The sequence below is a fragment of the Alligator mississippiensis genome, chromosome 2 (assembly GCF_030867095.1).
Source record: "Alligator mississippiensis isolate rAllMis1 chromosome 2, rAllMis1, whole genome shotgun sequence".
Taxonomy (NCBI): Eukaryota; Metazoa; Chordata; order Crocodylia; family Alligatoridae; genus Alligator; species Alligator mississippiensis.
The window spans coordinates 117493232-117516052 of record NC_081825.1 but is presented as its reverse complement, the minus strand read 5'-3'; the positions used below and the strand labels follow the sequence as shown (position 1 = coordinate 117516052).

General features: G+C 38.5%; 1 protein-coding gene across 1 annotated transcript in view; it reads right to left on the bottom strand.

Moving 5' to 3' along the window:
- FAT4 (FAT atypical cadherin 4) overlaps positions 1-22821 on the bottom strand; it is a 234083-nt gene that overhangs the window by 21641 nt on the left and 189621 nt on the right. The window contains exons 10-11 of the mRNA XM_014596206.3: positions 8572-8676; positions 4106-4413 (exon numbers count right to left, since the gene is read on the bottom strand). Coding sequence (XP_014451692.3) covers positions 4106-4413; positions 8572-8676 — 413 coding nt within the window. The remainder of the gene's footprint in view (positions 1-4105; positions 4414-8571; positions 8677-22821) is intronic.

The window sequence follows — 22821 nt, the reverse complement described above, 5'->3', positions numbered from 1 at the left end:
ATCTTAAGTAGCAACGTGGCCACATATTCATTCAATGAATGGTGGGATAAAGCAAGAATAAGTGGCAAGGTTATTATGCAAAATACATATAATAGCTTTGTCACTGATTCCTATCATGCTTTTAAATGAGTGTGTGGCCAGTGGTTCCAGCCCCAGAGACTGCTGTGTGCTTTGGAGGCTGGGAGAACTGAGCTGATCAGGGCTCCAAGCTGGGGGAGCACAGTGACCTCCACCAGCTGCAAGCCCAGATCAACCGATGGAGCTCCCAACCCTGGAAGCACAAGGTGTTCCTCCATGGCCAGGAGCTCCAGTCACTAATGGGCCTTCATGTTGCACCCCCACAACTGGAAGCCCCATCAGTAAGCATCATCAAGAAAACACGTAAAAACAACTGGATATCAAAAATCCTTCTAGCCCCTCTCAGAACTGATACTGGCCCAAAGTCATCTTACTTTTCCACAAAAGAAATCTGAGGATACTGTGATGCAAGGAAAGATCTAACTTCTTGCAGTCACAATAAGACTTCAAAGACAATTTGTTTGTTACAATTACCTTCCCCACCCCCCTGCCCCCCTTTTCAAATCTGGTATTTCTACCACCAAGGCTCTCTACCTCCATATTCCACCTGTTGCAGGGCAATTGTATACTAAGATGACCCATTAAGATGATGTATGTATGCAAAGAGGGCATGTGCAAACTATCCTCTCACTGGTCAAAAATAACAATCATTATAGTGGGATACAAAACTATCAATGAAGCTAATGGATTGTCACCTGCTCTCAAAGCAGTCTTTAAACTAGCTCTCACAGATCTCATTTCTACAGCAAAAAATAGCTTAAAGTGATATAGAAAAGCTGTCTTCCTACAATATTGATAGTTACACTGTAAAGTAAGATAAAATAACACTCTAGAAGGGGCTTACTGACATGTGCATTAAAAGCAATGAAATGACTGCCATTATTTTTAATTGGAGTTAAATCAGGCTTTCTAAAGTAACAGAAAAAAATGCATAAAGCCCATTTCCTACAATAACAATAAAAGATTAATGTATTTCTTAAAAATGAAGATTAATTATTCCTTAAGTCAAATTTTCAAAAAAATAAAACATGATCCTCTAACTGTGTATATCAGCTTCTCAGATTACCTCAAAATGTGTGGCAGAGGTTTAGAGAAAATTTAAATCAAGTGTTATTTTTTGACAACAGTTTGGTCTATGTTTATGCTTAGGTAACTCTACAGGAGTTATACAAAGACTAAACACTATTGGTATGCTATTACTTTATAATATATTGGCATTTCTTTTGCCTACAACTAAGTTCACTCATCACTAATATTACTGTCTTGTTGAAAACTCCACGCATTATTTCTTAATACATACCATGTGCTGACACGTTGTATTGACCAAATGAATTCATGCCTCTCAAACTTAAATCATGTCCTATAGTATGTCTATACTGTGTTTTTTTTCACCATTTCATTTTTATAATAAAAATTCATCTTGCATTTCTTTCCATACATACTGATCAACCTATCTCTCTTGAGAAACATCAGTCTACAATACCTAAGTATATTAGATGCCGAGTACAAATGAAACAGTTCATAGAGCACTCAAAACCTCCCCCCCCAAAACCTGATTGGTTTATATGCTGTGACATGTATATATATTTTCTTTCAGAATATTAATGACAAAAATGAAAGGTGCATTTTTGTTTTTAGTTAGCTTAATAAATATAATTTTCCTAATATACATTTCTATGCATTCACAAACTCAGGATGAGCTATAACTCTCTCTGAAGGACTGGATATTTGAGAGCATATTTTGCTTGGACCAGAGTTCATACAGTTTATTTTCTAACATTAGTCAAATGTTCCTGCTTGTTACTTTAGCATTGTTACCTCTTCAAGTTATGAGAGTTTCTGTCCTGTCACTCTGCAATATCTCAAGACTGACAACTTAATGATTTTACCAGTTTCCGATAAAATCCCACTGCACTGTAGGAAATGACAGATTTGAAATCCAGTAGGGGGTTATTATATACTTTTTTTTGACATGTGGGAGACATTTTTTCCTTCAACAGAAATTCTTAAGACAAAGGCGATTCTTTTCACATTTCGTATTTGTAAACATCTGATATGTTTGGGAAAGCTTTAATGAAGACATTGTTTCAGAGATGATGGTTTCTATAAAGCTTGATTTTAATTTTAAGCATTCACAAAGGTAGCTTTCTGGAAAAGATCTTTTTTGTGCTGACATGTATACTACAGCCCCTTTTATAAATCCAGGACTCAATTTGCATGACAAACACTTTCTTTCGTGTACTCACTTATTTGTTACCACAGTATACATGTAGATAGACACATGCATCTTTATTTAGACATGCACTGTATAGGTTAGGTTACTTGCTAAAATCCACACTTGGATACCTAAAGCATCTCTTAGATGCCTAGTTAAAAACTTATCTTAGAAAACTGGAACTAATGTATTAAATATTAAAATTAGCATGCCCTAAGACAAAATCATTATCTACATTTGTAAATATCTTTCATGAAAATGTAGAAGATGATGGTATCTACAGAAACATTCACAAAAATAATTCAAAATTTGGAACAAACTATCCACCTTGAACACACATGAATGCAGAAAAATAGTCTCAGCAACACAGTTGCATTGAAACAAAAAGGGTTTCAGGTTCAAGCTGCTTGCAGACAAAGATATAAATGATTTGGTCAGCAAAGGCAGGAGGCAGAGCCCCACTACTGTGCAACAACAAAGACCTACACATACCGTGGTGTAACAAGGTATGAGAGAGCAGTACATCAATTCCAGGTGCTACTTTAGAGTCAGCACCAGGATAGTGGGCCCTGGGGAACCTGTACCACGGCAAAAGCAGTCCCTACCATGGGAGCTGCAGTAGCAGCCCATGTGCATGGAGGTAAGATACTCTAGAGCTCGGCCCGCTGACTCCTTTCCAAAGGCGCAATAATTCCTAGTTACACCTCTACATAGATACTGTAGCCCCTAGCTACCTTCAAGATATTAATATTCTTGAACCCTTAATGCATGCAACTCTATAACAACATATTTGGCACAATGACTGGAATATTTTGGGTTGGCTGTATCAGCATTTGGCCTTTCTGAGCAAAGAGCAGTGTTTATGTGGTAAACTGTGATTTTTGCAGCATGTAATCATGAAAAGTCTTCAGGATTCAGAAGAGGCTATGTGGTGTAGAACATCTAATTCCTTCAGTCCTTCCACTACTTCTAGCCTAACATGGAAAACAAAATGTAGAGGTCTAAGGAATATCTGTCCAATGTTTGGAATATTTGCTTCCCTTTGAAGAGGAAAGTATTTGGCTGACCAAATATGATGACAAACTTACTTTGCCTGATGTTCAACTAATTTAAAAATAGCATATTGTTTGGGTTGTGTTTTCTGATTAGGAAATACTGTTAAGAAATTAACAGAAAGATGAGGCAAAGAGAAAGAAAATCCATAGGGAAAATAGAATGAAACCTGGAAAAGGACGAAGTGCTATGTATATGTCAACCAACTGTACCAGCCTAGAATTTGGAGGACATCTTCACTCCTAAGGTTTCCCTTTAAACTAGACAAAAGAATACTTGCCTGATTTAACAAACACGAACACCCTTAAAAATAAATGGGTTTAAATAATAGAGGAGAGGAAACCTTCAAACTTGATTGGATTTGTAAAAGTCCTAAAATACGGAGAACTCTAAAAATACAAGAAATCTGCCTATCGCTGCTCTACAGATACCAAGGTGAAATATGTTCTGGGTTTCACTACTGTATTAGTCTTTTGCTAATAGTCTTTTCCATAATCTACACCAGCTAATTAGCCCCCTGGATAGCAATTTTGTTAATTATTTTCATTCATATTTGTCACATTTACAGGAGCTTTCTTTTATCCTGAGCAAACTATTATAATTCTTTGAGCCAAACTTGTCTATGATAGAAATGAGTGTCTTTCCAAAAGTTTACCTTTAAAAAAAAAAAAAATGTATATATATATATATAATCTATGGAAAGCAAAGTTACTAGAGTTTGCTGCTCTTTAACCTAATTTCCAATTCAATATTTCTTACCATTCCAGCTCTCCGGGCAATAACAGTGTGAAACTGTCCATCAGACACCTTCTTCATTGTGGTAAGTTTGTATGTACCACTGCCCAAGTTGTAGGAGAATCTCAGCCTTTCTTCTGTTATTTCCAGGGCCAGGAATTCTGCCTGCTCTCCAGTCTGATTGTCATAGTTATACAACATTAGGGCATTACTTTTGATAGTGGAAAACTTGATATAAATATAATTGTTGTTTGGATCCATACTGGGAAATTCCATATAGGACAACTCTTCAAATCCATAACTATTCAATTCACAATGATTTCCAAAGACACCTATAAAAGAGGTTACATGTTAACTAGTTATTACAACATTGGATCAAAGTTCATACCATTTCCAGTAACAAATCAGGTGGTTCTGTGCTTTGAAATATGTTTATGATTATTATTTTAAAAGACATTAGTTATCTATCTTGGATAAAAAGTCTTGTCCACACTTTTATTTACTGAAGTATGTATATTCTAAAACTGTAAATTAAGATAGAGACATTTTCATTGAATAAAAAAGTATATTTGAGATTAGTTCCCTAAGGTTATGTTACACTGCTTGAAAAACCTGTGTTCATATTTTGTCTAATGTGGATATTAATGAATATAATGTTTATATTACTGCAGATGTGGAGATAAATTGGTTAATAGAACTTTTTTTAATACATGGCTATGAGTTTTCCATTCTGCTTCCCATTCCACTTTTATAACCTTTCTGAGACTGATTTATAGCCAGACAGTTGATAAAGCTTGGTTCGTCTCCTTCCCTCCTCCCAAACTGTGTGTTTGTATTTTGTTTGTGTTCATTCTTTTTCAATTTAGTTTTTGACATTACTTTTATTTTACTGCACTACTAAGCCAAATTCTTTCCCCTATAAATATTAGTGGACTCTGGTAAATAGTGCAGAGAAATTCAAGCCAATGTCAAATTGGCAACTTCCTGTTAAATTATCATGGTTTCATTCCTCCTTGAATTTGGATGTACATTATCTTTCAGTTCTGAGATTGCAGGTCCACAATAAAATATAAAATATTCTGAGTCTTATCTAACAGGATGTGCATTTATTTCATCGTAAACTGGACACAACATCTAAGCTTTGCATCTTCTTAATATTTTACTTAATTTGAATATGTAGGCACTCTCCATATGTTTCTTTCCAAATTTTAATGGGCGGTATAATTACATTCTCCCATTTTTTATCTCACTGACATAAGAAAGCATGTTTAATCTTTGATAGTTTGCTATGTTCATAATGGAATATGATTATAAATACAGAAACGTGACTTTAGATAAAATTATATAGAACAGAATAAAGGAGTTATTTCATGTGCAAGAGAGGTAGAAGATCATACATTAAAACAGATATAAATGGATATTGAAAAACATTTTCCTAGGTTAGGATTATTCTGGAGTTTTCTTTTAAAGCACTTATTTTTTAGATTTAATTTTTCTGCTTACATTACACAATTTAATTTTTCACTACGTTAACAAAAATAATCTAAAAAGACTTGAATTCAGAAGCAAATACAATGGTACTGTAACTAAGATATCTGAATTTATATTTTATGTTTTGCATGGTTTATATTGGTTGCAATTCCAGGGTATAAACTAGTGATGATAAATTTCTAAGACAGGGGTAGGCAATATACAGCCCATCAGGTGATTCTGTCCAGCCCACAACAAGCTTTGCAGCCCCACCTGGCCCAGAAGCAGACGGAGGTCTGGGCTGTGGCACACGTGGCTGGTCCCGCCACCCCAGGGGCACAGAGGTGCCACCTGGCAGGGCCTGCCCCAACCCTGTGTGCTTTTGGGCATGCTGGGAAAAATAGTCCACAGGGCCAGGTGGTGAGGTGGTGGGCAGCACATTGGCTGTACCTGGCTTCCTGGCAACCCCCGCCACCACCACCCAGAAGTAGGTGTGTGCCCCGCCACCACCAGACCTGGCCCCACTGCCCAGGCACCCTGTGGCTGTTCACCTTGTACCCACAGGATCATGGGGCAGTGACAGCATAGGGCTTGGGCCCAGGGCAGAGCCACAATTTGCTCCCTGCATGTCCCTGCCTGCAGAACCAACGAGTGCAGGGTGGATGGGTCAGGGCTAGATGGGATCAATTGCCCTTTCCACCCACCGGCGTGCCTGGCTGAGCCACCCGCTGCCCCCCTTTTCCCAGCCTGCAACAACTCACGGAAACTTCTTAAGTGGCCCTCCAGCCCCCAAAACTGCCTACCCCTGTTCTAGGAATTACTAAAATATAGTGGTAGGGGTACATGCTTCTCTGGCTTTATTCTTCAAATTTTGGTTTTAGAACAAAAAAGTTTTATAAGCAGAATATAAACAGAAATGGCTAATATTGAAATAGTTAATACAGTGGAACTCAAATTTTTCTTACTTGGACTGTTCAGCAATCTACTTAATTTGCAGTGGATCAGTGCTGTAGCAAGGTGTGTGTGTGGGTGGGGGGGTGAGTGCGGTGACTTCCCCAGGTGCCAAAGTGAAGGGACACCAACAAGCACTGCTCAGCCTGGGTGGGACATGGGACAGAGCCGTGAGTGGCTCATTTGGGGGGGAAGGGGGCAGGGGTAGGGTGCCTTCCGCCACTGTATGCACTGTAAGAGCAAGCATGGTGGGGGATGTATGCCCCTCGGATCTGTGCACAGGGCGAGGGTAGGTAGCAATGAATGGGGCAAAACCCGCAGCAGCAATGGCATTGCAGTAGATTGCTGATTACTGAGGATTTTCCCTCAAAAGACTCTGCCTCTCTGATTGGCTGGAATTCATCAGTAGTTCTGCATAGCTAATTGGAGAAGTGGAACCATTTGAAATAAAAGCCACTGCAAACAGCTGAAGTATCTCAGTGGCTTTCACAACTGTTTCAGTACCCCTCATCTTCACAAGGGGAACATAATGTGGCAAAGAATCCTGGGTCTACTGTAAATTGTCTTGGATCTGGCCATATCTTCTCCCATGCATTTAACAAGGTGTAACAGTCATAAAAATAAGTGCAACACTGCATATTTCAAATTATGTTGCTAACTGACAGAAGTTATAATTAAGTTTTTTCATTCCTTGCCTTCTCTTTTTGAAGGGCCATAAATGAGGCTGAGAACAGAACCTCTGATATTACACTCAGGTCCTGGGTTTCTGGCATGCTCAACAGTGGGTTGGGATACCATTTGGGGATCTTCACCAGAGGTATAACATGCCACTCTGCACCCTAGGCAATGGTGGCTCACAGGGCAGCAGCAGCTGCTAATGGCAGCTCTTATTTTTGCACACATACCCCTACTCCCAAGTTAGCACCTGGAGCTGCTGTTCCAGTCACCCTGCCTTTAGTTATGCTCATCATCTCATTTATAGAGCTCACACGTGTAAAGCATGAATAGGTGAGAAGGGCTTATTTTCTTAGAGGCTTGACAGAGCACTCTGAGTGCCCGCAGATGTGTGGGGCACCTGCTCCAATACTCTGTAATTACAGCGTGTCGGAGAAGATTCATGCTCCAGTAGCCTCAGCATCTTGTGTATTCAAAATTGTGGTGAACAAACTTTAGTTAAAGCAACCTACTGCCATACTGAAGTGCAGGATGCTGCATACATGAGACACTGTGGGCGCTTTATTTAAAGTGCCTCTTGAGAGCCACTCTAATTAAAGTGACCCTCCCCACCTCTAGAGCACATGTAAAGACAACCTCTGTTGCTCCAGTTTAAATATGGAGTCAGGTGTGACCAAAGGTCACACAAGAAGGGAGGCTTGATTGTGACAGGTCCTTAATCAGGATATTCAAAGTGAAAGGCTCCGTGCCCACTCCACATGCCATTTGATAAATCCAAGGGACAATTAAAAACCAGGAGGGATTTTCTTTGCTGAACATTTATTTGGTGAATATTTACCCCAAATTGAAGTTTTCGTAGGCTCAAAATTATTTACTAATTTCTGCTGATTGCAATGAATATTTTCAGCCAAGCAAAATAAATTAAGTAAAAATAAAAGCAAAATCTCAGAACTTCTATGTCCTGATCAGGTGGTTGAGGCAGTCATGTGAGACATGGTAGACCTAGATTTAAATCGTCTCTCTGCCTTAACTATGGTAGGGATTTGAACCAGAATGTCCCAGTTCCTAGCCAGTACCTTAACTAGTGGTCAATAGAGATTTCTGGGGTAGGTTTTTCTCATTCTCTCCTGTTCAGCTATAATAGACTTAAATGCTTCAGAAAAAGAGACGATTACTCATCTCTCAGTGGTTACAGCACTCTTCTGGCATGTTAAAATCATGGGTTTAAACCTCTGCTTTCTAGAGCAGGAGGTAGTAGGCATTAATTTCTCATGATATGCTAAACTGAGCCAAAGAAACGGGTAAAGAGAGATTCACAGAGATTTTATTTATATAAACCTAATGAAGCTCAGCTAACAAAATCATTAGTGTAAGAAATCAAAAAATATGCTTACCAAATGGACAGTGACAATAGTATCCTTCCACTCCACTTTGACAGGAGCCTCCATTGAAACATGGGTTGCATTCACAGTAATTGACAGCAGAGTCGCATGTTTTTCCTGCAATCAGGCAACAGAGTAAGTCTTCAGGTTAGAGTATTCATGTCATTTTCCAAATAGGTCTTACATTTAGACAACCAGATTACAAGGGAATCCTAATATATAGTCCACATGTGGTTTAGAAACATACTTATGTATACTTATCTTACATGGATGTTGGGAGACTTAATTGCTATTTTTCAAGTGCCCTGACATCATTAGATGGAAGGTGCTATTTGGCTGTGAAGTGCGGTTACCCCTAGCATATTTTGAGTGAAATGAACTCAATAGGGTGACAAGAAGCAAAAATCAATGGAAACCCTAACCTGAATTAGTATGAACATAGCAGGATTAACACAGGCAGGTATTGTATTTTAGATGATTTTTTGTGCTTTTCTTCATCAATTACAGTCTCCTTCCTGACTTGGTGGGGCCATGGCTCTCTGGAGTTAAAGCATCTTACCTTGGTCCAGCTCTTGTCTAAGCAGACACTGTCACATATGGTAAATATTATTCATTAGAGAAGAAACTGAGTCACATAATTCATTTCAACAAGGAAAGGAGCCTAGCCTAAAAGTGAATATTTTAACAGATGCTAAATAAAAGCAATGGGGATCTGTTCATATTTGAAACAGCAGCAACAAAAGAAATTATATGGACTACCACAAGTACATACATAAACTAAAATTCTGTCCAGATGGGAAAAAAGCAAAAACTACTTGTCTTCACTTTCAAGCCCCTTCATAGCTCAGCCATATCTTGTTCCTCACCTCTAATATCACATACAGCTGTCGATGTCTGCCTCTAGTCTGCCAGTAAAGTATTGCCCATTTTGTTTCAAAATTCATCTTTATTTTTTGCCCTTTGCTACTTCTAAAAAACTACTAAACTAATTACCCACCTTCAAATCTCTGTACTGTCTTTGTTTACAAAAATACGTTTCAATAACTAGCCAGTGGTGTGCTAATATTTATTCTGCTAATCATAAATTATTATAATTGTATCACAATAAATATACTGGATATTGCTTGTACTAGAAAACAGAATTATCTTGTGTATCTCAAGTCCAGATAACCCACGGCCTTAGTTAACTGAAAGGCATGTCTGTCCTATGTCACAAATGCACCAGTACACAGTACTTTATTACTTAACCAGCCTCCTATATTTCTGAAGATTATGTATCTTTCTTAAGTCTTTTTTTTAACAAAAATCAAGGATATACCACAATAACTTAGCTAGCGTGACAGAAATTTTACAAGTGGAGTCTACCGGTTTTAGGAGGGCTTTGTAAATGATCAGTCATCTCTCCTGTCTACATCAACTTGATCAGTGGGCAGCAGTACACCAAAGCACTGGAAAATGCTTGTGATTTAAAACAAATTCCTAACTTCACCAAATATATTAAAAGCAGTTCTAGTCCCTCCATTTGATTATGATTTTTTAAATTTCTTTTCCATCTCCTTTTTTTCCCATCCTCATTTCTGTTGACCTTTGTGTTGAATTAGCTGAAGAACCTGGATATTTACTTTTACACTGCATATTTTAAACAGTTTTAACATCTTCTTCCTCTTTTAATAACTGTTTGAACAACTGCTAATACCAATAAAAGTTTAGATGTATTCATACCACCTGTTTTAACATAGGAGAAGATGCACTTTCTGATTAAGTTAGTCAGGGGGGCTCTTTAAACTAACATTTCCTTAGAATAAAGAGGAAATCCAAGGCATTTTAAGCTGTTCACTGAAGTGCTAAAGACTTGAGAAGAATATTCTTATTTATGTTTGAAATCTTGTGATGATTTAACAAAGCTGCTTCTAAATCAGCAAGGATCGCTTATCCTCTTCAAATCAGAGTAACAAACTCATCCAGCAGGGAAGACTTTTACGGATAAAAATCATCAGGAGACGATGGAATACAGGAATGCTATTTAACTTGAACTCTACAGAAACGCCAGATAAGGACTTTCAAAATTATTTGATAGAAGTCATCCACAGAAGACTCTTAAACATTTAAAAATGACATACCAACTTATCTACCCATATACAGATATAGTTATATGTATCTATATACATAAAGCTGCATATAACAAGTCACCAGAAATTGTATTATCGACTTCAGGAGGAGTAGAAATAGCCCTTTATTGATGTCACAAAAGACCCAGAAATGTATGGCTAAAAAGGGCCTCATGAAGTTATTAGCACATTCCCATGTATTAAGGCAGAATCAAGCATTTCCAGATCACCCTAGAACCTGTTTATCTAATGTGTTTAATACAACCCTCCCCCCATCAATTATAGACATTTCACAGCCTCCCTAGGTGGCATATTCCAGTGCTTAGCTATCCTTAAAATATTTTCTTAATATCTAAACTAAATCTTCTTGGCTGCAAATTAAGTTAATTACTCCTTATCCTATTTTGGTGGACATGGAGAAAAAAAATGATCACTGTCCTCTTTCTAACAAACTTTTATATACATTCAAAGACTTTAATCAGTCTTTTCTTCAGTCTAATGTTTTCTAGACTAAACAAACCCAACTTCTTCAACTTTTCTTCATTGGTCATGTTTTATAAACCTCTTATCATTTTTGTTTTTCTCCTCTGGACTCCCTCCAATTTGTCTACATCTTTCTTAAAGTGTGCTGCCTAAAATTGAATGCAGCACTACAGCTGAGGAGTCTCCACTACTGAGTAGAAGAGAATAATTACCTCCCTCATCTTACACAAGACAGTCTTGTTAATACAGCCCAGATTGATATTCACCTTTTTTTACAATAGCATCACATTGTTGACACATGCTCAGTGTGTGGCCCATGACAGCTCCAAATCCTTTTCTGCAATACTGCTGCATAGCCAGGTATCGCTATTTTATATTAGTGAATTTAGTTTTTCCTTCCTAAGTGTAATATGTTACAACTGTCCTTACTGAAGTTCATCTTGTTGATTTCAGACTGTTTCCCCAATTTATTAAGCTTTTATACTAATTATTTCTTCTGAAATGCTTGCAATATCTCAGGGCTTGATCTCATCCATAAATTTAAATCATGCCCTCTAATAACAGCAAACTACTGTGGACATTTGTCACTTCCTCCCTTCACACACAGTTAAAGCCTTCCTCATTAGGTAGCAAGTTTATATTATAGACCAGCATGCTGTCTCCTTATAGTTCTTCAGCTATAAAGCAAAACTTCATTAGTATTTTGAATCCAAATAGAAACCAGAAATAAATCAAGATGCCACAACAAAATCCAGGAATAAAAGGATTATATTTTCATCAGGAAATGGGATTCCCTGCCCTCCAGGATAGATTTCTACTTCTAATAGTTCATGAGCTATTAGAACTTTAGCATATCCCTTTTCCAGAACTAAGTCATCAATTGACAATCCCTCATAGTCAAGGATAATTGTCTTCCATGATCGTCTTATCTGGGGGTCCAAAAATGGCAGTCAAGGCCAGTCTAGGATTGACAGAATCTACTGCAACTCGGGGATGTGTTTCCTTGCAGAGAGGATGGCTCTGGATTTCTGATTTGGTCTGTGACATACTATTTCTGCCACTCCCATTTTTCCATTTCCTGCTGTTCTTGTGATGTTTCAAAGTACCGAGATCCTTGTGGCAAACTCTTCCTCCATTTGGGGTGGTCCTGGGTGATAGCCTTCCATGAATTGATGTTGCATTTTTTCAGGTTGGCCTTAGGATGTCCTTGAAGTGCTTTCTCTGCCCTCCTCTAAAGCGCATACCTTGACTGAGCTGAAAGAATTCAATTTGCTTCAGGAGTCTTGAGTCAGACATCTGGATGATGTGACCTGCCCACCAAAGCTGATGGCAGATGATCAGCACCTCAATACTTATGGTGTTTGCCTGCAAGCGAGACACACAAATCTTAGTGTCATCTTCCCACTGGACTTGAAGGATCTTTTGCAGGCAATGTTAATGGTACTTCTTCAGCAACTTAAGGCGTTTCCTGTACATTGTCCCTGTCTGAGCTCTGTACAGAGAGGTAGGGAGCATGACTGCTTAATAAACCATGAGCTTGGTTTCAAATCTGATGTTGTAATCTTTGAACATCTGTTTCCTCAGGTGTCTGAAGACTACACTTACATATTTGAGGCAATGCTGGATTTCTTTATGTCAGCCTTCTGCAAGAGGTGACTTCTGAGGTACAGAAAATATTCAACATTCTCCAGAGTCTCACTGCAAATGTGAATTCCTAGAGATGGAGACTGTTCAATAAGACCTTGCTGATGGAGGACCTTAATCTTTTGTATGTTAAGTGTGAGTTCCATTGTCTTGTATGCCTCAGTAAAGACGTTGACGATTGTCTGAATGTCTGCTTCCAAGTGAGCAGACACTACAGCATGATCAGTGTACTGGAGCTCAATGGTTGAGGTCAGGCTAGTCTTAGTTTTGGTTCGGAGCTGGCTTATGTTAAACAGCTTACCATCCATTCAGTAGTTTAGGTCCACTCCAACTGAAAGCTTGTTGGTGGTCAAATATATCATTGTAGTAAGGAATACCAAGAAGAGTGGTGGAGTGATGACATGGCCTTGCTTAACTCCAGTCTTAACCTCAGAGGTATCTGTGATAGATCCATCATAGAGAACCACCATTTGCATACCATCATAGAGCAGGCAATGAAGGTTAACAAATTTCACTGGGCGTGCATACCTCAGAAAGATCCTCCATAGCACTTCTCAGCTGACAGAGTCAAAAGCTTTTGTGAGGACAGGGAAGGCCATGTATAGGGGTTTATGTTGTTTCTGGCATTTTTCCTGCAGCTGGCAAGCAGTGAAAATCATGTTGGTTGTTCCTAGTGATGCCCTAAGCCCATACTGAGATTCTGGGGGAAGCTATTTAGCATGTGGAAGAAGACAGTTCAGGTAGGTTTTTGCAAGGATCTTTCCTGTGGTGGACAGCAAGGTGATCACTCTGTAATTTCCACAGTTGGACCTGTCTCCTTTCTTGAAGATTGTCATGATCATGGCATCCCTGAGGTCATCTGGGATTTTCTCATCATTCCCAATCCTTAAATTGAGGGCATGGAGCTGTGATATGAGCTCCTCTCTCCCCTAGCTTGAAGATTTCAGCAGGGACTCCATCTGCTCTAGATGCCTTGTTATCCTTCATCTGCTTTCCTCACCTTGTCAAGGGTTGTAGGGATTCCGAGATCATGCCTGACTGTGTGTTGGAACTGAGAATGCTTTCATCAACAACAGAGTCTTGATTGAGAAGGCCTTCAAAATGCTCCGTCTAGCAGACAGTGATGACTCCCCTCTCCTTGATCAGGTCTCCTCCATCCTTGGGTCTCAAGGGGGTTGGTCCCTGAGTGCTCAAACCATAGATGTCTTTGGTGGCATTGAAAAAACTGTTCATATCATGGATGTCAGTGAGATGTTGAATATCCTTCGCCTTGTCTTTCCACCATCTATTCTTCATATCACAGTTCCTCTTTTGAACCTCTGTCTTGGCTTGTTGGTGATCCAATTTCTTTTGTTTGGAGTCGATGTCATTCTGTTGAGCAAAAAAGGCCTGGTGCTTACAGTTGATCTACTCTTGGATCTCCTGGTCATTCTCATCAAACCTGTCTTGATGCTTCCTGGTAGTGAATCCAAGCATCTCTTCACAGGCCCTCATGATGGTAGACTTGAAGGCTCCACAAGCACTGCCTACAGTGCCATTGTTCCTGATTGGAATTTGCCAGTTTTTCATTGAGGTGCTAATGGAAGAGGTCTCACTCCATTGTGTCTTGAGTCCTTCAATGTTGGCTTTCCAACAGCATTGCTTCTACTGCTTCTGCTTCTAAATCAGCCCCATCATTTGGGAGCCAGTTTGAGTGGCATAACCAAGCAGATGAGTTCATCATTGGCCTAGAAATTGTCATCTCTTAGCAATCATCATCTCTTCACAAGTGGTGCAGACATCTTTGTGATACCAGGCATGAATGATGATGTAATCAATCAGGTGTCAATGCTTAGATTGTGGGTATTGCCTTGATGTTTTGTACCTGTTTTTGTGGCAGATGATGGTGATGGTGAGTCCATGTTCCATGTATTTGGTCAAGAGGAGAATGCCATTGGAGTTGACCTTTCCCACTCCTTCCTTGCTGATGGTTTGAGTCCCTTCCAACTCTGGCATTGAAATCATTAAGCAGAATAAGTCTATCTCGCATCAGAACATCAGAGAGGACTTGATCAAGGCTGGCACAGAATTCCTCTTTGTTTCATCAGTGGCATTAAGAGTCAGGGCACAGGCACTGATAAAAGTAGCATGTTGGCTCCCCTAGTTATCCAGTCAGGAAAAGGGTCAGCAGGCAGTCTATGTTTAGGGCACCTTTTCTAGCCCTCCTACCCTTGTGGGCTGAGCAGAGCAGATACTGGGTTAAGCAGAGCAGAGCTGCTCAGCTGAGGTTACAGCTGCCAAATTGCACTCCTGCTAACCCAAGTGCTAGATGAGCTTCTTGCAACTGCTGCCTTCATGCCAGTTCATGACTAGGAGCTTCCAGGCCTCAAAAGCCTGCTCCTGCCATTGCTAGCTGATCACCAAAGGGTTTGAAAAGTGTGCTAAAGCTGTTTTCATGGAAGATACCCGTCTGTGATTTCTTTTATCATGGAGAGGCTGCTGCACATCAGCTTCCACACTATTCATGACAAAACAGGATCTTGATCCCATGGCAAGGACGCCAATAAAGCTGGAGATCTCATTCTTCTGCAGCCTTCATCCACCTTCATATTCTTCCACATTCTAACATTTTCTTCCACCTGCTCCACTCTGGTGGCAGAGCTGTACTCCTACCCAGCATATCCACAGGGGGTGGATAGTGGAATGACCTTCAGTGAATGATAGCTGCGAAATAATCAGGGTTATAAGAGGCTGAATCGAACAATGTTACACGGTTTTTTGTAGGTGGTGTAGTTTAGATCAGTAGTGAACAGAACAGAACACATGTTCGCCCTTGGCGGGGTAGGGGGGGTGTTCAAATCTTAGACTGGGTTCCACAATTTTTAAACTAATCTATCTATGCCAAACTTCTGTTCTGTTTGGAGACAGGCCAGTTTTGTGTTTTGAATTTCTGTTCTGTATGGGTATAGGCAGGTTTCAATCACTTACACCAACAGAATTATAATGTCTATACCTGGCCTTTATCAGTGTTTCTCAACCAGGGTGCGATCTTTTCAAGTCTGCAATGTGATGTCAAGTATAGGTGTGCAAACAGGATTCAAAAGATAAACCCAGAGATTTCAAACAGGGTTCCAAAATATTAAAAACATTCTGACCTGCAGTGGGTTTTTTCTGAGTTCTTTGCAAAAGGATAACTGCTCTATTATTTTTCTGTAATCCAAAAACTATCAAAAACTAAGCTCCTATTTTCTGAGGGGTATTTTGAGACTAAAAAGGTTGAGAAACACTGATCTAAACAGAACTACTGTCAAACATATAGCATGCTTTCCCCTACCGACTCTTTACTAGGCTAGAGCTAGAGCTATGATTGTTAATAACATCTGTAAACAGCTGTATAAGCATAGAATTTGCTGGTTTAAGCTTTAAACTGATGGGTAACTTTTATATGAGTGATAGCTGCAGTAAAGTGACTAGACATTTCAATTCTGCTATCCAAATCTGAGTTTGTGGGGAGATATTTATAATTTGCCTATTCTGCCTGGGATAGAATTCAGCAGTGAAAGCTAATAATGCACTTATGCTCAAAGACTCAGCTGTTTCATCTGATGAGTTTAAAACAGAACTGTTCAAAGAAAAGAAAGAATTTGCATGGGGTGGGGGTGGAACGACTACACTGTGAGCCTTTCCCTCATATTAGTGGTGAGCAGTTAATTATCTGAGTAATCTCATTCACTCCAACAGGATTACTTGTGAGAAACTGCACAATAATTCCATCTGGATTTAAGTCCACAGTTCCATTGCCTTGCTTAGAGATGCTTCCAATAACTTTAATGAGAAAACATATATACTGGTAGATCTTTTCGGTTTTAGATATTTCTGAAGCCATGTGTCACAAAATTGCACTGCTTGAAAATCAGTAGCATGAGACCCAGATAGTTCTGGTGACTGAGAACATTATTTTACTTAGGTGAATTATGATCTGGCATTATACACATTGCCCAAATATTACCTTTACAAATGTTTGAGTCCTTAGAATTCACCTTTTGATAAATTACTAAATTAGACTAGAATCTGCTATCTGTAATAGATAGGGATTAATTTTTTATTTGATAGAGGATGATAGAGAATAATTTCAATTATGTATGTTAAGTGCTTGAGGTTATCAAATCAAAATATGCAGGAGAAGAAGCAATAAGTGGTTTTTCAAAACCAAGGGGTGATGCAAGTCTTAGCATAGTCATAAGGAGCATGGCTGTAAGGCAGTAGATGACTACATGTCAGGTTAGCATATTTATACTTTTTTCCCATAAGCACAAACTTTATTAACTTATAATTCTGATTGCTAGAACCTATATTATACCAAAATAAACTCCAAGAAGCAATCTATATACCGATAAGTCATCCAACGCTCCATGTTTATTCCCCTTGTCAAGCCCTCAGATTCTTCTTGACTGCCCAGAAGCCCAAATCATCATGGTTAAACAATGGGTAGCTCTATTTAAATATTAAAATAAATTATTATAAAAAAGAGAAAAGGGACAATTTATTTCTGATCAGATTAATGGAGCTAGGATGGATGCTGGAGTTAGGGATCTGGCATAAGGAGTTAGGAGCAGAGGTGTAGTACACAACTCTAGTTTCAAACTGCATGCTCTGGTCCCATTCCCCACAACTCAGTGCTAATTTTTATGCTTTCTCCCACCACCTATGGCCTCTAACATCCAGCACTTGTCTTCCAGACAACTAAGCTCAGCAGCTAAATCCTAATCCATCACTGACTTCCTGAGGTCTGCCTGCTGATGCGCCACAGGAAGTTTATCAGGGTGAGTCCTTATCCTTCTGGCTCCAGCTCACTGACAAACCTAGTTTCAACTGCCCCCTCGTCTCCACTCTCCATCCCTTCTGTGACCCTTTGTTACTGATAAGGCTGGGGGAAGGACAGAACAGGGAAAGAACTAACAACCAAGTTATCAGAAAACAGGAGATTTCTATGTAGGTCTTTGTAGTATAAGCAAAAGAAAGCAGTCAAACATCTGAGCTTAATTTTGGGATTTTCTTGGCAGTGATGAACAAAGAAAGCAACTTTTATGCATCTACTTGCAAAATTTCAGAGACAAGTGTACATGCTGGAAGTTTGAGGTGGCGTTTATATTACTGTGGTGTTTATATTATGGGTTTATATATTGCAGGTACCTCAAGACACTGAGACTACCAACTTCATGAAAAAGGAACATTGTAAATTGTGCAAATATGAAGGATATAGTCCTCCTTTTTTGTGCAGGTTACAGCACAACTTTAACTGGGAAGCCACCTCCAATGTCACTGGTCTGTGGATAATACAGGTGTCAGGCTCACAGAACCCTCAATTTGAGCATGGAAAGTTTCTTGACAGAAACTCCTAGAAAGACAGTGATTAATTAGGAATAGCATTGATTAATATAGAAAGGTCAGATGAAGCTAATACAGTCAGGATCAAAGGTCACAGACATCAAGATCATATTTCAAATTGCTATATAGAAAACTATTTGCAATAAAAATATAACTAGGATGAATAATGAAAGCCCTGGAGTCAAATATTGGCCAGTTTCAGAGGTATACTTTTCATAGCTCTATACGTCCATCTTTTAATCTAATTCCTTTATTATTTTAATTTTGAATTTGAGACAATTTAACAAATCTACATTTCTTCAACATAATGAGGCTCAGAAAACAGGAAATGAAAGGTTCATAGGAAGGGCAGGCAAGCTACTGGAAATCACAGGGTATATTCCTTTTAGAACACAATTCTTTTAAAAACAAAACCTGATCATCATTACTAGACATAATTATAACTGATTGTTTAAACTGTAATGATGCTGCTCTGAGGTAATCTGTCTTTATAATGGTATTCAGTCAAATGAGCTAAATTACCTCTATGGTGTGATGAAGTGAAATGCAGCTGACAAAACATAATAAATCAAATACAAGTAAGTCTATCCTCTCTGTCTTGAGGTAAGCCATTATAAAGATCTACAGCTCATGAACTCTAATTTACAGTGAACAGAAGGTCTGTGTCAGAAAACAGTAATATCCACACAGAAGTAGTGTCTTTTTACGGTGCATGCAAATTCAATTATGAGATATGGTATTTTAATTTCTGGAGCAGCCCATCAAAGCTATACACAAGGAACACCAAATTATACTGACTTTCTCTACTTTGCATTTAACATGGAATTACTCATCTCCCTATAGGTAGGGGGAGGGAGAAAAGAATTGTGGCTGCTTCTCTTCAATTTAAGCACACAGAGTGCATTCATGAAAAAATCCTTTTGGCCTTTCTTTGTTAGATCAGCATGGCAATCTTTCCTTAAATACTTTTAAATTTATTTTTAATTAGGACTATTTACGGAAAACAGGACTAATCTCAAGAATGATTCCTCTTTGCATTGTTATGTTGGCAATCAGATGCATGCACCTTGTATCATGTGATACAATCTCTATCCTTGGAGGTTTTTAAGGTTCGTCTTGACAAAGCCTTGGATGGGATGATCTAGTTGGGAATGGTCCTGCTTTGAGCAGGGGGGGTTGGCCTAGATGACCCCCTAAGGTCCCTTCCAACCCTAATTTTCTATAATTCTATGATTTAGGAGTACTGTATCACTACACAAATGACATATAGCCAACAGTCTAAGACAGGTCAGTATGCAGACCAGATAGGGCCTGAAAAACAATGTGATCTGGCCTAGGAAGAGTTGATTGGGTCTGGCCATAGTTGGCAATGGAGGTGATCAGTGGTATACAACCGTAGGGATAGAGATTGGCAGCATGTGGCACCAGCAGATGGGTCACGCAGTGGCCCACTCTAGAGCAAGCTGCATCTATTCAGCGTATCATTTGTAAAAGGGTGCTGGCCTCTGGTGTAAAGCAACGATTCTCCAACAGCCCATATGATGAGAATTGTTTACATAAAATATTTGGGTAATGTTTGTGAATAACTTTTAAAGAATTCAGGAGATGTTTGTAAATAATTTGCAGGCACAAAAGGGGCTGTATTTACTTAGCTATTTGTTGTGAACAAATTATCTCATGAACACTACTGATATCTAACTTCAGACCCATTTTGCTTTACTGGTTAAAAACTTTTGTGATGTTTTTCTGTTGCACCTAATTAGTCTCCAGACATGTAAGCAACATTTAATTCTAACTGCTATCCAGCAAGAAAGAGCTATCAATTTATCAATTTAGCATTATATGGTTCCTCAATGGCTAGTCAATATATTAAATTTAGATGCTTAAATCTAAAAATGTCTAAGTAACTGTTTCTCTATTTGAAAGGTATTTGTGTTGAGTTCTAAACAGAATATTACTGAACACCATGTTCCATCCATGACTTAGGAAAAGCAGCTTACACTATATGAAAGTATTAAAACTATACAGTGTTCTTAATTTAAATTATCTTATGTAGCTGTAACGCAGGACAAATGTCACATTTACCTGACATTCAATAAGGGCTGAACTCTAAGATATAGCATTAGACCCAGAAAAATTATCTGAACTTTTCATTAACTTTTCAATTACATGCTATGGGCTGACAGTACAGCCTCCTCTTAGAGTTAACAAACCATTTTGCTTTACGGTAACAGCAAGCATATTTCTGTTTATCCTTTGATGTTAATGACTTAAAGATTTACAGAAGATGGACACGCTGGAATTATTTTGCCATGCTCCTGGCAAAATAATCTAATGTACTAATTCCATGTGAAATAAAATCCTAAATCATTAACTTAATTAGAATTGCTAGTCAATTAACACTAATTGTTAGTGACCCTGAGGCTTTGCAGTTTACTGATGGTGTTAATACAAAAGATCACATGAACATCTTCTATATCAAGAAAACTTTTGTATTAAACATGTTAACTGCCATAGCTATGTTCTAAATGAAACAGCTGAACTTGTGTTTTTTTGCAATAAGCTACACGGTATCTTTTATATTTATCCAATTAAAAAAAAAGAAAAGCTCATTTCTTATTTTCAAATGAATCTTTCTGTTAGAAGACACATTATCAAATTTTTGTGCATAAGTTACATTGACTATTCTGTTATTATCCCCTTTGTATTCCAGCGACATGGAGCATAAAAAATCCAAGATATCCCCCGCAAGATTTTGGGAGGAAAAGAGTTAGGTAAGCAGAAGACAAGCAGCAGAGGGGCAAGTGGTAAGGCCTAGGGCTCAGAGCCACTCCTCTCACTTAACTATGCAAGACTAAGCTACAATAAGGCACATGTCTCACAAGAATGACCCCTCACCTCCTCCAGTCATGTGGTATGGTGTTAGATCTGAAAAGTTATGAGCCAGTAAGAGAAGAGGTGCAAAGCTAGACAATAGCAATGGGAACCTGTAAAGCTCAGAAGCCCTCTGCTGTCAAGACCACCAGTCTAGCTGAACCTTTCATTTCAGCTATCTGGTGAAGGTTATTGTTTGGTAGGAAGAGCAGGAAGCAATATGTTTGCACCCTCAAAAAACCCAAGGCAAAACAAAACACCCAAACTCCTAACTTGTAAACTTGCATCATGTTTTCTTTCTCATGTCTCTACCTAGATACCAAACTTCACAAAGCAGGAACTTCCTAATTCTTTGTACAATGCCTAATATAATCCAGTCTGAAGAATTTGAATACTAATACAAAATGGATATATGATAAACAGAAATAACACTATTTAAGTAGGGTGTATGTTAGATAATATAGGAAGGTATATTAAAGAAAAGGTTTCAATGTTGCAGAAAATTATGATAAAATTTCAACTCAACTGTTGTTATTACAGTCTCAATCACATTAATTCAAAATAACATTCCCTTAGAAAGACATATTGAAACCCCGGAGTAAATCTTTTAATTTATGTCTCGTTAGTTTTCCTTTTGTTATGTCTGCAGAAAGTAGCCATAAGCAATGGTTAGGATTGTTCAGACTTTCCTTAAATGTCATGCTATCAAGCAATTCAGATTCACACTTCTTTATAGAAAAAAAATTGAATTCCTCTGTTGTGGTAATTCTCCTAGAATTCTTCCAAGATTATTGTCTATGTGTGAGTGAGATCTCCTGATATCCAAGAAAACCTTAATTGTAAACCTGTGGTTTTCTTTTCCTACTAGACAGGGAATAGATATTAAAATAGTCACATTAGAGCTTTTGCTTTATTCAGAGGTCACGATATACTGGGCCTGAGTCAGTACTGTGATACTCCCATATTATACTTTTGCAATTCCAAAGCAGTGGTGAGTCAGGGTCAATAATTATACTGGATGTAACTCTATCCATCATAAGCCTCCAGCAAAATATTTCTCTTTTTGGGTTCAGAAACTATCCTTAAATGCAAATATGATAAAGAATACAAGTTCTTAATATATTTTTCCACCTATACTTTAAAATCTAGGTGATTCGCTAGTGAAAGCGCCAACTAATATACGTGTTAAAATCTTTTGTTTAAGGTTTTCTTTTAATGTTCAAATAAAAACACAATTTTCCTTCCTTCAAAAAGAAAAGAAAAACAAACTTTGCTGGCATTTACACTCCTCAGATAGTCAAACATATGTAAACTAAGTACTGATGCTCATGTATACTAACACATCTAGAATAAGTCAGACCAGCACAGGGACCATATTTGGTCATGTATGCTGTAAATCTAACTCAGAGCAGAATATAACTGCAAGTTTCAGATCTGTCCCCATTCAAAATGGCACTTGTGCAGATAACTTCAAAGAGATGTTGAGCATGTGCTTAAACTGACACGCTTATTTGAGTTATGCTCTGAATAGGGGCAGTTTCTTTAATCACAGACTAAATAATAAAGAGGATTGTAAGGCTGTCAGAAAATCATGCTAAAAGAACTTCAAGTGGGCAAACTAAAAGGTGCAAAGCTTTGATTAGATGTCATAGCTGGGTGGCTACTTTGCCCATCTCTGTATGCAAGTCCAAACACTCATGCTCCCTGTTTTGAAACTGGGGAAGATCTTGAAGGGTTTATGTTCTGAACCTGTTGATACTTTCCCTAAAATGGCCCACAGTCTCTA